The sequence below is a fragment of the Podarcis liolepis genome (assembly GCF_965112155.1).
Source record: "Podarcis liolepis genome assembly, chromosome: 5".
In the NCBI taxonomy this organism is placed as follows: Eukaryota; Metazoa; Chordata; class Lepidosauria; order Squamata; family Lacertidae; genus Podarcis; species Podarcis liolepis.
Window position 1 is genome coordinate 16,746,325 of NC_139556.1, and position 15,208 is coordinate 16,761,532.

At 42.6% G+C, this 15,208-nt stretch overlaps 1 protein-coding gene across 23 annotated transcripts in view; it reads right to left on the minus strand.

Annotated features, from left to right (window-relative positions):
* GBF1 (golgi brefeldin A resistant guanine nucleotide exchange factor 1) overlaps positions 1-15,208 on the minus strand; it is an 85,190-nt gene that overhangs the window by 16,968 nt on the left and 53,014 nt on the right. For 14 of the 23 annotated variants that reach the window (XR_014525895.1, XM_083502323.1, XM_083502312.1 and 11 more), the window contains 14 exons: positions 14,375-14,569; positions 13,379-13,565; positions 12,867-12,992; positions 11,659-11,747; positions 10,137-10,339; positions 9,230-9,353; positions 8,343-8,468; positions 7,365-7,447; positions 6,249-6,485; positions 5,692-5,785; positions 4,338-4,514; positions 3,170-3,234; positions 1,222-1,345; positions 183-254 (listed from right to left, as the gene is read on the minus strand). Coding sequence is in view for 22 of the 23 variants with exons in the window: in XM_083502323.1 (XP_083358449.1) it covers positions 183-254; positions 1,222-1,345; positions 3,170-3,234; positions 4,338-4,514; positions 5,692-5,785; positions 6,249-6,485; positions 7,365-7,447; positions 8,343-8,468; positions 9,230-9,353; positions 10,137-10,339; positions 11,659-11,747; positions 12,867-12,992; positions 13,379-13,565; positions 14,375-14,569 (1,902 nt within the window). In the remaining variant the exon portion in view is untranslated. The remainder of the gene's footprint in view (positions 1-182; positions 255-1,221; positions 1,346-3,169; positions 3,235-4,337; positions 4,515-5,691; positions 5,786-6,248; positions 6,486-7,364; positions 7,448-8,342; positions 8,469-9,229; positions 9,354-10,136; positions 10,340-11,658; positions 11,748-12,866; positions 12,993-13,378; positions 13,566-14,374; positions 14,570-15,208) is intronic. The other 9 variants (XM_083502325.1, XM_083502324.1, XM_083502315.1 and 6 more) reach the window with 1 other exon arrangement.

Here is a 15,208-nt window from a genome sequence, read left to right on the forward strand (position 1 = left end):
AACCTCCAACTCAGGAACGGAACTGGCCAAGTCTCCTGTGGGCAACGTGTGCCAACACAGCATGCAATACTTCCATGGTGTTTGGGCAAGATGGCTCCCTGTTGACTTGAGCACACAGTTCAAGATCATATCCATGCAGTTCATATACACCAAACCTATATGGGACGCTTATTCACCCTCACCTTCATTAGCTCCTGCAGGGACTCCAGTTGCAGAAACTTGCTTTCAGTTATCAACTTCTCCGGGTCACATTGCTATAGAGGAGAAAGCGAAAAAAGGATGTGCTTTAGGAAGAAAACAAGGCCTAAGGGTGCCAGCGATCTCTCTTGGAACTTACAAAGTACAAAAAGGCGGAGGAGGAAGTGTCCTTGAGCAGATCCAGAATTAACTGCCCTGCCACCAAGTCCCCCATACCAGTTAAGGGGAAGGGCCTCTGATTTGAACCCAGCACCATTTTTTATGGAAATTAAGACATAAAAGGACACTCAGGTTGAGGTGCACCAAACTTTTTTTTAATGGCTCAATAAAGCTTCAATATTTATATTTTTAAAAAGCATCATACTGACCAACAGTACCCTAGTTCAGTGTTGAGGCACCAGAACTTTAAGCAAGCTCTTTGGGTTTTTCTATCTGCCGTGAATCACAATACTGACAAGAGGAGAGGGGGGAACACCCACAGCTCACAAAGGGCAGCAGGGAGCTCATTTTACTGTATGTCTAAATGGCAGAATGACTTTTTTGTCATGAAGGGCATAAATATTAAAAAGCGCCCCCCCCAGAGGACCCTGAAGGGCATGTGGCAACCAGAGGGACTGTACCCACTGTGATTGGGGAGAAAAATGAGGCGTTTATTCCTATAGAATCACACCCATCAGTTTGAAACCAGAGCTAGGCATGGGAACAAAACTCAGCCAAGTAACTTTGAGCAAGTTATTCTCTCTCAGCCTAACTACAACTTTCGGCTCTTCAGAGGGAGAACAGGATACAGCTCCAGCTGCTATAATGAATAAATGGTTCCTTGGAGAGAATGCACTACCCCAGATAAACTTACATTATGCTAACTATGTGGGCACACAGAAGCTGCATTTAATTCTCGGCATGTCCTATAAGAAGAGGGCCTGTTCAAACAAGAGCTGTCTAAGTGCGGTTCTGGCAGGTGGGCAGGCAAAGCCCACTGCCCTCCTGTATATGTGCCCTCCCAGCTTGCTGACCATGAATTACCTTTATACACTCCAGGGCCATTCTCTTTGCCTCCTGGTTCTCCGTAGATGGCCCCCTCATACCAGATTGTTCTGTGCCACTGAGTGTCAGCCAACTAACGAAACTCAGCATTGTGGACTCGCCACTAGAAGAAAAAAGTACATTTGGTCATATCAAGGGCATACTGATATACGGTATCATATCTTAGATCTACATAACAATTCAAGATTTTGATTGCCTATGCTTATGTCGCCAAAACTGCACGACCTGTGCAGAAGCACTCCATTTTGTTGTGGGATCACACCTGTTCTACTCCACTTCTGTTCTTCGGGGGAAAGTGCCTGTGCTTATGTAGCCAATATGACAACACCAACACACACAAGATTCCTGGTAACCCCAAAAGTTTGCAGAAGTGGGGAAAAATATATCTTCATGCAGGGGAACCAAGTGGTGGAACACACCCCCAACAAAAGAAACAGCCCAATGAGGTCTGTGCATGTTCAGAGGGCACCAAATGCTAACTGACAGTAGTCAAACAGCACCATCCGCACTCAACACAGAGGTACCAGAAGACTTAGGGGAAATAATGACTAGACTATTAAGGGAAAATCTAAAGATGGGGGGGCGGGGAGGATAGAATAGAGTATCCCAAAATAGGGCATGACTGTGCAGGCTGGCTGGTGGAACAGGGGCGTGTCACATTACAATATTTTGTTACAGATCCTACTTGTGTTCTCTTTTTTTAAAAAAAATAATTTTTATTAACCGGCCAATCAAATCAAATTAAATCACATCACATAAGTTCCGAATTACAAAGCCGAATTTTAAATTTTGTTGGGGGGGACCCATATTTCAAGATCTGAAGGGGGATTCTGATCATCTTCTTGCTAGTGCATTAATGTCCAAATCAGACCAAATCAGTCCAAACAGAGTTCATAATTCTATCCAGTCTTATCTTGCTGTTTCCACATCACATCTTGTTCATATATTTTCTCTTTTTTCTTTATGATCTCTTCTGATAGTCTCCTTAAGCCAATAAACACCAATATTAATCCTCTGTGAATTTTTCTGTTCTTCCAATCCTCAAATCGAGATGGTTTCCATATATCATCACCTTCATAGATAACATCGCTCTTTCCATCATTATCTCGTAAAACTGTCGCTCTTAAGTCCCTCTGAGGAGTTTCACCCACAATATAAAAGCAGCTCTATTTCTCTATTTCTCCTCCCAGACTCAAGACCTCCGACAGAACTTCCCAATATGGCGACGGCATTTTTAACTGCGCCATTCCAGAGCTCTTGTACATTCCACGCTCTTCTCAAAACATGCCTGGTTCGAAAGTTTATCTTCACACAGTCTTAAATCCACAGCTTAAGTCCTTAAAATGACATTTCTGACTCGTGAGGGGAGGCGATTCTTGTTAAATCACATAAGGAAAGAAAGGAAAGTTTTTTTCCCCTCCCCCATCAGTCATTTGCCATACCGTATCTTGGCGTATCTTCTCATGATTTATTCTTGTCTTGTTTTATCAGAGATCTCTTCTGTTAGCAGTATTTACTCCCCCTCCTTCCTTGAAATATGTGCAATTAGCTTCATTCAAATTGTTTCTTTTGAAGTTCTTGCAGCTAGTGGCGTGGATCAGGGACGGCGTCCAGGAGTGCCGGAATCCCACAGGAAGGCTTTGTGCTTAGTGCCCCCACCCCCACAAATTTGGGGGTGGTGTAGGGCACAGCAGGCAAGGGCAGTCCCCCCCACCATCCTGGGGGGGGGGTTAAGGAGGCTATTTACCCCCATCATAGCCTCCAAATTACCTCGTGTGGGTCGGAGAGATGTTATTGTCAGCCATCTTCCGATGCGCCCCCTAGTGGCCCCCCACCTACTTGTGTTCTCTAGCACCTGATAGCTTATACCTGGCAACAGAAGAGCATATTTGCCTGCCAATGTGTAAACCCTCTCCAGACTACTCACCGGTTGGAAGGTGTCTCTTCGCGTTGCAGAGAGATCTTGCCATTGGGATCTACAAAGTCTTCAACCTGGAAATTAAGCCAATACGTCATGTGTATTACCCAAACCAAGGGTTTAATTTGGTCCTTTGGGTTCACAACTCCCTCTTCCCTTCTCAAATTGACGCTCTCATTGGAGCATCCCTGTTTAGCACAACAAACCATGGGCCGCTGTAAGTAAAAGGATTGCCCCTTGGAAAGCAGTGCCTCTTGGAACGGAGCTAAATCAAGTCTGATTACTATTCAGAGATACTGCACACTTTAGGTGATGTTAATTAACTCCTATGCTGCTTGATTAACTTTGGGTAGTTTGAATTAAAGAACCTTTCTATTTCTGGTCTCCTACAAGAAATGTCTTCCCTACCATGAATCATCACTGGTTCTAGGGAAGGCACTATTTGCCTGTTTATGGGTTTTAATGGCTATTGCACTGTCTATTGAGTAAACAAAGAGGAAGGAGAAGGGTCACATTGCAGTTTCTTTAACAGGAATGAGAGTTCCATAATGTTAGGCAATTTTAGTAGCATAAACCGGTTACAAGTATAAGGATTTATTAGTCACATGTTTTAAGGATTTTTAGTCACATATTTTCAAATAATATGTCCTATTTTGTGCTTTTCCCCATCTCACATAGTCCGATTTTTAAAATATATTCTTCTCAATTTAGAAGTTCTGGCCCAACAAGATTCTGCTCTAGACCACTTCTACCATCCAAACGAAAAAATCTTAATTGTGTGCAGTTATCTCTCCAGTAATCAAATCCACATGCAAATAACATCTACATCATCTCTGTTACATCTCTAGCATTAACAATAAGTTATTTTGGTTCTATACAGGTGCTACATGCCAATAGTGCAGCACCTAAGAACAGAGATTCGTGAGCACATGGAACTGCTTATCCCAAGTAAGACCATTTAGTCTTTCCAAAGTCTTGCTATCAAGCATTCTTTATTCATCTGGATCTTCTGCAAGGAATGTGCCACTACTGAACTATAACCCCTCATCAGTCTATTACTGATAATAAAGTTTTAAAGATATTTCTATCCTTTATTTCATCCTATTATTGTTTCAACAACCTATATATGTCCCATACGCTCTCAACCCAATTAGCCCAGCATCTGCCATCAATTTACCTCCACCATGGTCTTTGGCAACAGCTCTGCTCTGAAAAGTTGTAGCATGGCCTCCATGATGTTTTTCCAGCCCTCTCGCAAAATGTCACCATGGCGATGAGCCAAGTGGAACACAGTCTTTGCCGCAATATGAGCTTTGGGATTGCTTCCAAAAACTGTAGGCAGATTCTCAATGGACTACAGGAGAAATGGTAAAGAGAGGTCAGGGGTGAGTGGGGAGAAGCTCACCACAAACCAGTCAGGCCATTCAGTGGAACGTCATCAACAGGCTGATCACAACGCTAGCTGAGACCCTTCCTGGAGGACTTTGCACCATAATTCATGCTTCTGTAATTTCACAGATTGCCTACTGTAATGTGCTTTATGTGGAACAGCTCTTTAAAACAAACTGAAATCTTCAGCTCAGGAATTCGCCTCCATAAGCAAACAACCTGCTCCAGGATGGCTTCCTGTCAGGCTTCCTTTACAATTGTCAATTTCACAGATGGTCTATCACCTATGTAAATCAGGGTGATCTGATTCCACTGGAACTTGAGCAGAGCCTTTACCTTTATTGGACTATCAATTCTCTATGATCATACCAGGATGAATGTTAAGATATGTGAAGCAGGATGTTCCCAATGGCTGTACAGTGGTACATCGAGTTAAGTACTTAATTCGTTTCGGAGGTCCATTCTTAACCTGAAACTGTTCTTAACCTGAAGCACCACTTTAGCTAATGGGGCCTCCTGCTGCTGCTGTGCCGCTGGAGAATGATTTCTGTTCTCATCCTGAAGCAAAGTTCTTAACCCAAGGTACTATTTCTAGGTTAGCGGAGTCTGTAACCTGAAGCATATGTAACCTGAAGCGTATATAACCCAAGGTACCACTGTACTAAAAGTAAGAAACTTTCTCTATGGAATGGCTCAGAAGGCATCAGGGATTTTGGCTTTCCCCCCTAGCTGCCCTTCATGCTTGAAATGGCCTTCCATGCAAACACCTTCTTTATTTGTTTTAAGTCACTCCCAGAATGGGGAACCTCCAGGGGTTCCAATTTGGTTCACCAAGCCATTAAAAAAAAGGACCAACAATCAGCTGACATCACCCTAAGGGCAAGTAATGTCAGCCGGTGGGGAGGGGTTCAGCTGTGGGGAACAGGCATATACAGTTGTTCCCTGCAGAAAGCAGGATTTAATCCTCCATTCCCCCACTCATCAGCTGATATGTGGGATGGGGGCTGCTGTAGGGCAGCACACAGCTCAACCCTGCAGAAAGCAGGTGTTAACTCCCCTAAACACACCATCAGCTGATGAGTATTAACCATGGTTCCGTTTAGAATCAGTCTCACACCATCTCCTTTCATTTGCAGACTCACCTCACTGCTAAGAGCTGTGAACTTGCAGAGAGAAATTATGAGGTTGTCAAAAACATCACTGAGGCCATAATGGGCAGAAATCATGGCACATTTTCTGAAAAAGACAAACCACAGCAATGTAAGAGGAAACACACAGTGCATTTTCTGTAGGAGCTCTAGGGTCCTCATACCACCCTTCAGTGGAAAACTTGCATCAAATTTGATAATTCCATTCTAGCTGGTAACATTCAAATGACAAATATTGTGTTTGTATGTTTTAACGATGGCACTCAAATTTCAGAAGCTCAGGATATGATGGAACTTAATTGTGGATTAAATGAGCCACAAACCACAGCTCAATGGCAACTACGATAAGCATTTCTGTCTGCCATTAGACACTTTTAAAAATGGCTGTGCAGAAATTCATATTCGAGTCTTGCCTACCCATGAATAGATATTCAGTAGGCTTAAGCAATATATACCTCACTTATTTACTGGATGCAAAAAGCTTTGATCTAAGTAAAAACAATTAATATATACAAAATGAGTCTCTGCTGGATGTTGTGAAGGAGCATTACCTGAAACCAGAGATGGCCTTCTGAATGATCGTTTCATCCAGGCTCTTGTCAAAAACATAGGACAGAGCTGCCACAGTGGGCCCCCAGGTCATGGCAAAGAGGTCGTGATCGTAACTTCCACGTGGGACATGCAGAAAGATTCCTTCATCGGTGACTCCACGATGCAGCAGCACACTCCACACGTAGTTTTCCTTTACTAGGCCTGTCTGCTCCTCTGGCATCACAATCTCTTCATTTCTACCGAAGATGAGGACAGAAATATTGTGTTTACTTATTAAAATTCTGCATCAATGCACAATTGTTGGTACCCAACATGATGCACTGTGTGTGTCTTATTTACAACAAGATGAATGAGCTGGGGAAAGAAGGGTAGAAAAGGCTGGCCTAACATCAACCAGGGGCAGGTGTGGGGAACCTGTGGCCCTCCAGATGTGGCTGAACTACAACTCCCATTGTTGTTGCTGTTTAGTCGTTTAGTCATGTCCGACTCTCCGTGACCCCATGGACCAGAGCACGCCAGGCACTCCTGTCTTCCACTGCCTCCCACAGTTTGGTCAAACTCATGCTGGTAGCTTCGAGAACACTATCCAACCATCTCATCCTCTGTTGTCCCCTTCTCCTTGTGCCCTCCATCTTCCCCAACATCAGGGTCTTTTCCAGGGAGTCTTCTCTTCTCATGAGGTGGCCAAAGTATTGGAGCCTCAGCTTCACAATCTGTCCTTCCAGTGAGCACTCAGGGCTGATTTCCTTAAGAATGGAGAGGTCTGATCTTCTTGCAGTCCATGGGACTCTCAAGAGTCTCCTCCAGCGCCAGAATTCAAAAGCATCAATTCTTCAGCGATCAGCCTTCTTTATGGCCCAGCTCTCACTTCCATACATCACTACTGGGAAATCCATAGCTTTTACTATACGGACCTTTGTTGGCAAGGTGATGTCTCTGCTTTTTAAGATGCTGTCTAGGTTTGTCATTGCCAACTCCCATTAGCCTCAGCAAGTATATGATGGGAGTGGTAGTTCAGCAACATCTGAAGATCCAAAGGTTCCCCACACCAGAAGTGAGTGTGTGTGGAACTGAGAACTCCCTCCCTCTCCAAGGGGAAACGCCAAAACACTTACTTGATGGCATGGTACATGTCTTCCAGCATGTCCTGCTCAAAGTCTTTGCCTCCATTTACCCCTTTCAGATTTTTTCGGAATTCCTGTTAAGCAGTAGCAACAGAAAGCAGAATATTATGTTGTGATCGCCGCCTCGAAACACAACTACTTTAACATGTTGCTAGGTACTGGTGCACAAAATGTCACTAACAAATTGATTCCTATGGTGTATCCCAAATCAATTTACAACGTAATAAAGTATATATAAAACAAGCTGCAGAAAGAAAAACAATCTAAAGCAGGCATAGGCAAACTCGGCCCTCCAGATGTTTTGGGACTACAACTCCCATGATCCCTAGCTAACAGGACCAGTGGTCAGGGGTGATGGGAATTGTAGTCCCAAAACATCTGGAGGGCCGAGTTTGTCTATGCCTGATCTAAAGAAAAGCAATTATGTATCTGCAAAAACTGTTTGGAAAAACAACATCATCACATACATGAAATCCATTCAAATCCAATGCATAAACAAATTGGAACAAAGATCTCCACTTAGAAAGCTTATTGCAAGAGGAATGTCATTAACAGGCACCAATATACAACAGGGAAGGTGCCTGTCCCTTATACAATGAGAGGGAATTTTAGAAGGTAGCTGCTACTACACTAAAATCCCAAGCCAGCTTTCTCTTGACAGGATGGTATCTGGAAAATATTTCCTGCAAAACACAGCACCTTGTGGGTATATAGGGGTATATAGGGGGTGAAAGCATCTTTTAGGTACACTTGAATTATCAGTTATCAATATATTTGACCATTGGCAATTTGCAGGCAAGTTTTAGTATGATGTACAGCAACAACGTGCCTTCTGAAAGGCCACTGGAGGGCTATTTTACTATTATGTTTTAAAATACTACAAGTCAAAGAGAAAGAAGAGACCTCAGTGATGTGAAAGCCAGCAAAAACGTCTAGATATGCAGGGTGTGTGAAGACATCAGAGCTCACCTCTAGAGTCATAGGTACACTCTGCTTGCGAACATTATGATTGTGTTGGTCAGTATTCAGCATGATAACGGCATAGGCAAGGGCAAAGCAAGCATCACTATTGGCAAACGGAGACCCATTCGCTTTCTGAAATGTAAAATGACAATACAAATTGGACCCATTACAATCTAAATGCAACACTTAATTCCTATTTATGTCGTTTCCAGCATCTGGGTGGCAAGTGTTATGTTGCCCCAGACTGTCTTTTTCATATTATTTTTATTAATTATCCAAAAATATTTCAAAGCATTTATCATTATATACATTTCTTTTAACATCCGAAGTTTCTTCTTGACGTCCCACCTCTCCTTTCCTGATGCTTGTTTTTTACTTCTTTTTATTAGCTATTTTATAACACATATATTTTTATTATCTAAACCCCGCTACCATTAAATCTTCCAGTAATCCACTGCTTATATTTCAAATCTTGCCCATGACTTCATATATAGGTGATGATTTGATAGAAAAACCATCAGTGGTCTCCATTCTTCCTTAAACACTTTGTCATTATGCCCTCTTAATTTGGCAGTTAACTTCACCATTTCAGTATAGTCCATCACCTCAGACGTTCTTGTTACATACATTCACTTTTGTTTCAGCTTGTCACTTGCTGCCAGTTTTTTATTTTTGTTGTTAAGTTGCCTTGAGGCTCCTTTGTTGCAAAAAGTAAAGAATAAATTGAACTAGTGACAACAACAACAACATCTCTCAGGCGTAATATTCAAGCTCACTGAGCTATGAGGTAGAACGAACACATCCTGACTGAAATCAGTAATTTCTTCCCATGCTGACCAACTGCCGCAGAGAAGACTAGAGAAGTGTTGCTTCTCGACAATTTCAGAACTTACGCGCCAATGTTCTGTAAAGACTTCCAACAGCCTATGGATTACGGGAGCCTCTCCTGGCAACCTGAAAGCTTCTAAATAGAGTCGCAGGGCTTCGTCTAATCGCAAGCCTTGAAAACCGAAAGTCCTGAAACATAAGCAGCAAAAGTGGCTTGAAGAAAGTAGCTTGCAAGCAGTCACATACCCCAAAATCTTTAAGGGTCAAAATACAGAAAAGATTTCCAAACTATGACTTGACAGTAAGGAGTTCAATTTCTCTAGGCTTTGGTTTTTTTCTGTTTTAATGTACAGTCTACAATGATGCTATGGGACACGGGTGGCACTGTGGGTTAAACCACAGAGCCTAGGACTTGCCGGTCAGAAGGCTGGCGGTTCGAATCCCCGCAACGAGGTGACCTCCCGTTGCTCGGTCCCTGCTCCTGCCAACCTAGCAGTTCGAAAGCACGTCAAAGTGCAAGTAAATAAATAGGTACCGCTCCAGCGGGAAGGTAAACGGTAACCTGGAAGCTGTACACCGGCTCCCTTGGCCAATAAAGCCCTGTGCCTGGGGGGGAAATAAATTTTTTCCCTTTATTTCCCCCCCCCAAAAAAATTAGGTGCGTCCTATGGGCCGGTGCGTCCTATAGGACGAAAAATACGGTGAATTACAATGCAAAATAAAAATCATGAAATGAAAATCACTAATTATGAAGTTAAAACAACAACAACACAGCACCACAGAATGTATTGTAATTAAGTTTATTAAAATCAAGGTCCTTTAAAAACAGGCTACCTCTATGGTGGTTAGAGCAAAGGGTTTCATGCAGTGCAGAATGCAGAAGATCCAGAACACCAGGGAAGGTGAATTTTCCCATGCCAGGACTTTCTAACCGGTTTCCTGTTTATGACCAATCCAAACATTTCTACTCACCCCACAAAACTTTCCAGCAAGTCTACGTTCTTCCGGTCGCTCACAAATTCTCCAATCATTTTCTTGTCCAGTCGAGGATTCTCCCTCAGCCACTTTGCTACTTCATTATTATCCATGGGGGTAGCCAAGAGGTTTTTCTCCTGAAGAAACTGTATCCCTTTCTTTGGCTTTTGATTGAACAGCTCTGAACCACTTATCAAGAGCTAGAAAAAGTCAAAACAATATAATTAACAGAAGACATCCTACATAGTTAATATTATCCTAATAGCCAATTTGTATCATATCTTCGATAACCTATTTCCTTTAGGTTTTTAGATTTGCATTTTACCTTCTGACTAAAGTCCTCTGTGATGCAACACATTCAAAATAAGCAACTTTTAAAATGTGCTCTTTGTCATAAAAGCCTGTTTCAGTATTTTCAAATAGAATAGAAAGTATTTGTCTTTGTTTTTGGCGGTAAGGTCGAATGTTGAAAATGTTGAAAATGAGAGTCTAATTGTTTTCATCTAATACTATCCACATAAAATGTTGCAGCAGGATGATAACTTTGTTTTGCTTTAGGAATAATTCAGCACAAGGTGTGCCCTAGTCTTTCAAAACCTAAAGTAGTAAGAGATGATCCGAAAACAATTTAAGACAACCAGGTCTCTGCTGTCACAGCAATTCAAATATTGTCAATATATAAATAAAATTTAACAAGTTCATCTTTTAAGGTTCATCTTCTAAAGGGATATGGCCACTTGTTGAATAAACACAGAGCGTACATGTTAACCATTATTCACATTTGTCAAAACTGGGTTTCTGAAGCTCAGGAATACGTAATACAAGTAGATAATGTCATAAGCAGCTACCCAAGAGAGGGTTAACTAAAAGGTTGTGTGTGACTAGAGATCAAACACAAACATCTATGTGAACTTTACTAAAGCACCAGAATAAATGTCAGTCCTCGGTTACTGCCCATCACTAACAGGAAACAACACTTTGATGACTGTAAGACCAATTCCTATGGATACGTACAAAACAGCATCCTTCTTTGTTCCTCTGGCAAAGTCCTGCTTCCCACAATATCTCACCAGGTACAGCAGACACCGCAACACAATTTTCAATTACTGGTTATTGGCATTCAAGATTCAAAACATAACAGCTTCATGCAAGAACACCTCATTTGAAAGCAGGTTCAGAAAGAAAAAGGTTCCACCCTGTGGAATGCCCTCCTATCAGATGTCAAACAGATGAACAACTATTTGACTTTTTGAAGACATCCGAAGGCAGCCCTGCTCAGGGAAGTTTTTACTGGTTGATGTTTTATTGTTCTTTTAATACTTTGCTGGCAACCCAGTCAGGTGGGTGGGGTACAAATAATAAAAGTATGTATGTATGTATTTAAAATACAGTCAAAACACTCATCATGCTCCTCTAATATATCTTATGTTTTAAAATTGTAAGTCTGAGGGTAAAGTCTGTTCTTAATTGTATGTGTCATGCCTACTCACATATCTTTCAGATCAACAGCATGCCTTACCTTCTTTTTGCTCTTAATCATTATCAATTCATGTGTTGTGGGTAGGACGCAGGAAAAGCGAGTAGGCTTCTTTGGAATGGTCTTTTCTGCTAAAAACAAAAGCAGAATGTTTTCACAGTGGATCCTTTCCCACATTTCCCATGATTTACAATATACAGATAAAAACAACTCTCTTTCCACATGACCCCACCCCACAACCCCATCCCAGCATCAATGCTTTTCTCTATAAGCCCAAGTCTTGCAAGGCACTACTTCACATGTTACAGTAGATGGAGGGACAAAGCAAAACATATTCTCCCATGTAATTTGAGAAAGTAGCTATCTTCCCCCGTCACTTTGTTTATACAGTGGAAACACAATGTAGGCAACCACAAGTAATGGGGGAAAGGGCAAGTAAACATGTAGCTGCCTCACACATTATGGGATAGAATAAGGTATAGAATATATTTTAAATCATGTACTTACTTCTACTGTAACATATGACATGATCCAGTGACATTTAACCACCCTCATCCCAAATCTACAAATGCCTAACTCAATATATAGAACATGAAAGGAAACGTGCATCATTTACCGTATTTTTCGCCCCATAGAACGCACCTAGTGTTTTGGGGAGGAAATAAAGAAAAAAAATATTTTCCCCTGCCCCAGGTGCGGGGCTGGGGCGGGGGAAGCCCGAGCTTCCCCCGACCCCAGCCCCCAGAACAGGCTGCTATCCGCAAGCCATGGGAGAGCTGCACGAAGCCCAAAGCTTGGGTGCCAGCAAGCTCTCCGCTAGCCGTGGGAGAGCTGCGCGAAGTTGCGCAGCTCTCCCACGGTTAGCGGAGCGCTGCGCGAAGCCTGAAGCTTGCGGCGTGCTGAGCTCAGCGCGCCCCAAGCTTCTGGCTGCCAGCAAGCTCTCCACTAGCCATGGGAGAGCTGCGTCTCCCACGGCTAGCGGATAGCTTCCTGAAGCCTGGAGAGCGAGAGGGATCGGTGCGCACCGACCCCCCTCGCTCTCCAGGCTTCAGCGAAAGCCTGCATTCGCCCCACAGGATGCACACACATTTCCCCTTCATTTTTGGAGGGGAAAAAGTGCGTCCTATAGGGCAAAAAATACAGTAAATGCTTCACTGGTGCCAGAGACCTCAAGCTGTAGTACAGCTACAGAACAGCAAAAAGAAGTCAACATTTGAAGTGTCCATTGCACACAAATGTTCATCATTTACCTGCGTTATTTCCCAACTCCAAATTCAGACTGTCTTGCTGCTTCATGTGGCTGGCTGTCAAGGAGCCATTAGTGTCTGGCAATTCTGCACCGGGTGATTTGCCATCTGTCAGCAGCCCCTCGACAACTACAGGGGAAAGAAGAGAACCAGAGTTATCCAGGACAAAGTTTTAAAGTCACCGTGTTATTAAGCAGATACAGTTATTACTCACTCTGAAGAAACCTAACCATTCGCCTTCAAAGAGAGGAAATATGATTCAACAGAGAATGAATATCCACAGACCAGTTCAAATTCATGCACAAAATTAAAAAATGGAAATGATGAATTAATTCCTTGTTGAGAAAAATCCAATAGAAAGCAAGAAGGCATCATTTAAGATGTTTTGAAGCATTCAGGTCAAGGTTAGGAAGGAGGATTTGTGGAAAAAGGTAGCAGTATTGTGTAGAACACAGTCAGGAAGGACAGTCGTTACTATAAAATTAAGATGAAGGCACCAAATAAAAGGTTCTCACTATGGGTTGTTTCTTTGATGTTACAGGGAGTTTCTGTACTTGGTTTTAGTGCTTCCTTCTCCTGCTGGTAGATGCTGCTGAGCACTTTGGCTTGGCATTGCGCTTCTGTACTATCTATCACTGTCAGTAATGCTTCAAGGGACAGCAGGTGAGTAGTGTACAGTTGTCCAGAAACAGGAAAGGCATTCTGGGAAAATCAAGCATAGCTAAGCATTAAATTAGGTTTAATCATTTGAGCAAGGAAAACTACTCACACAGAAGCTGTTCAGCCCCAAAGCTCTTCACCCCCACGCAAACCTCCCTAACATTGTCCCATTCCTCAAAAAATCCTTCCCCTGCAAATAACACGTTCTCTCTCAGGTTGCCCATTAAAGGTAAAACTTCACTGGATTTATACTTTGTGGTGGAAGGCAAGTTCGCTGCATTTACACCTATGTTTCCTACAGGTAACATTTGAAGGATGAAGGAACAATGCCCATCACCAAACCTTCAGTAAGACACCTATCAGAGAGTCAGTCAATTACAGCTCTTTGTAATATATCAGCTGTGAAGCCTCATGTGTTTGGTGATATAAGCCCTAAACACTTTGTGTTCCTCACAATGCTCCAATCAAATATGTCTGTTGTTCTAAAGAAAGAATCCCTATGGTAAAAGTACATGTGACAGGAGACTTATGATCGATTCTCCTGCTGTTTTTCATGATTTAAACACAGCTTGGGGGTGAGATCCAGCTGAGATACTGTTCAATTATTTTTCATGCCCTCTACCAAAGGTGATTACATCCTGTGATGGCAAGACTAGAGATACCTTACTGAATGAGGGTTACCCACACCTCCCCACCTGCCATGGTTCTGATCAGACTATCCTCCAACACATCAGCCCATGGCTGATATTTCATTCTTCAAACACACTCAGATCTAGTTACATCTGTATTATTATTTTTTTGCTGAGCAATCCTAATGGAAAGACAAGAGCAAAATAGCTCGTTTTCAGGACCTTGGATAGCAGTTTGGTGAGGTCTTCAAAGAGGTTAGCACAATAATAGTCACAGTCATAATTTATGTACAGCTCAGTGACAAAACTAGGAATCCTCCAGAGTTGAACTATGGCCTCCAGGGCCATCTCCTTCATCTCATAGGGCATCTTGGGGTTTTCCACTGTGATAATTTCCATCAGCTTCTTTATGTACATCTGGTAGACAAGAGAGACGAGTTCAGTATATAGGATGCAAAACAAGGCAGAGTATTTAATTTCATTTGGGACACCAGTTTACACATAGCACAACTAAACCATCCATAAGCACAAAGGTGAGAAACTATATTTCTGATGAGAGCTGGATTCCTTTGAAGGCAACTTGTTGGGGTCACATGCCAGCAATGGCAGGGCTAGAATGAGTGATGGAACAACACCCCTTCTCTTTCTTTCTTTCTGCCACCCACTTTCCCTATTCTCCCCCTCCATACTGTCAGGATGAGATTATGCCAAGGACCACATGAAAAGAGGCCAAAGGTGGCATGCAGCTCATGGGTCACTGACTACTGACTCCTAGTTTATTGCCATGTGGCCAATCCTCAGGGAGTCCAGGCAAAGAGTCAGGCTTGTGTGCTCCTCCTTCCATTTATTCCCATTTCAAAGAACTTTAATTCAAAGAACCAGGATTTCTGGTTCACATGCAATGCTATGTTGAGATTCTTTGAAACTAAAACTAGTGTCAGTAGGGAAGCATGCAAATCTGGCCATGATTGCTGCTCAGATTCCAACATTCCAATCAAGGCAACTATAGATCTGAGTGCTGTTTCTATGGGAGATGACAGGGAGAGAGACCAAGCA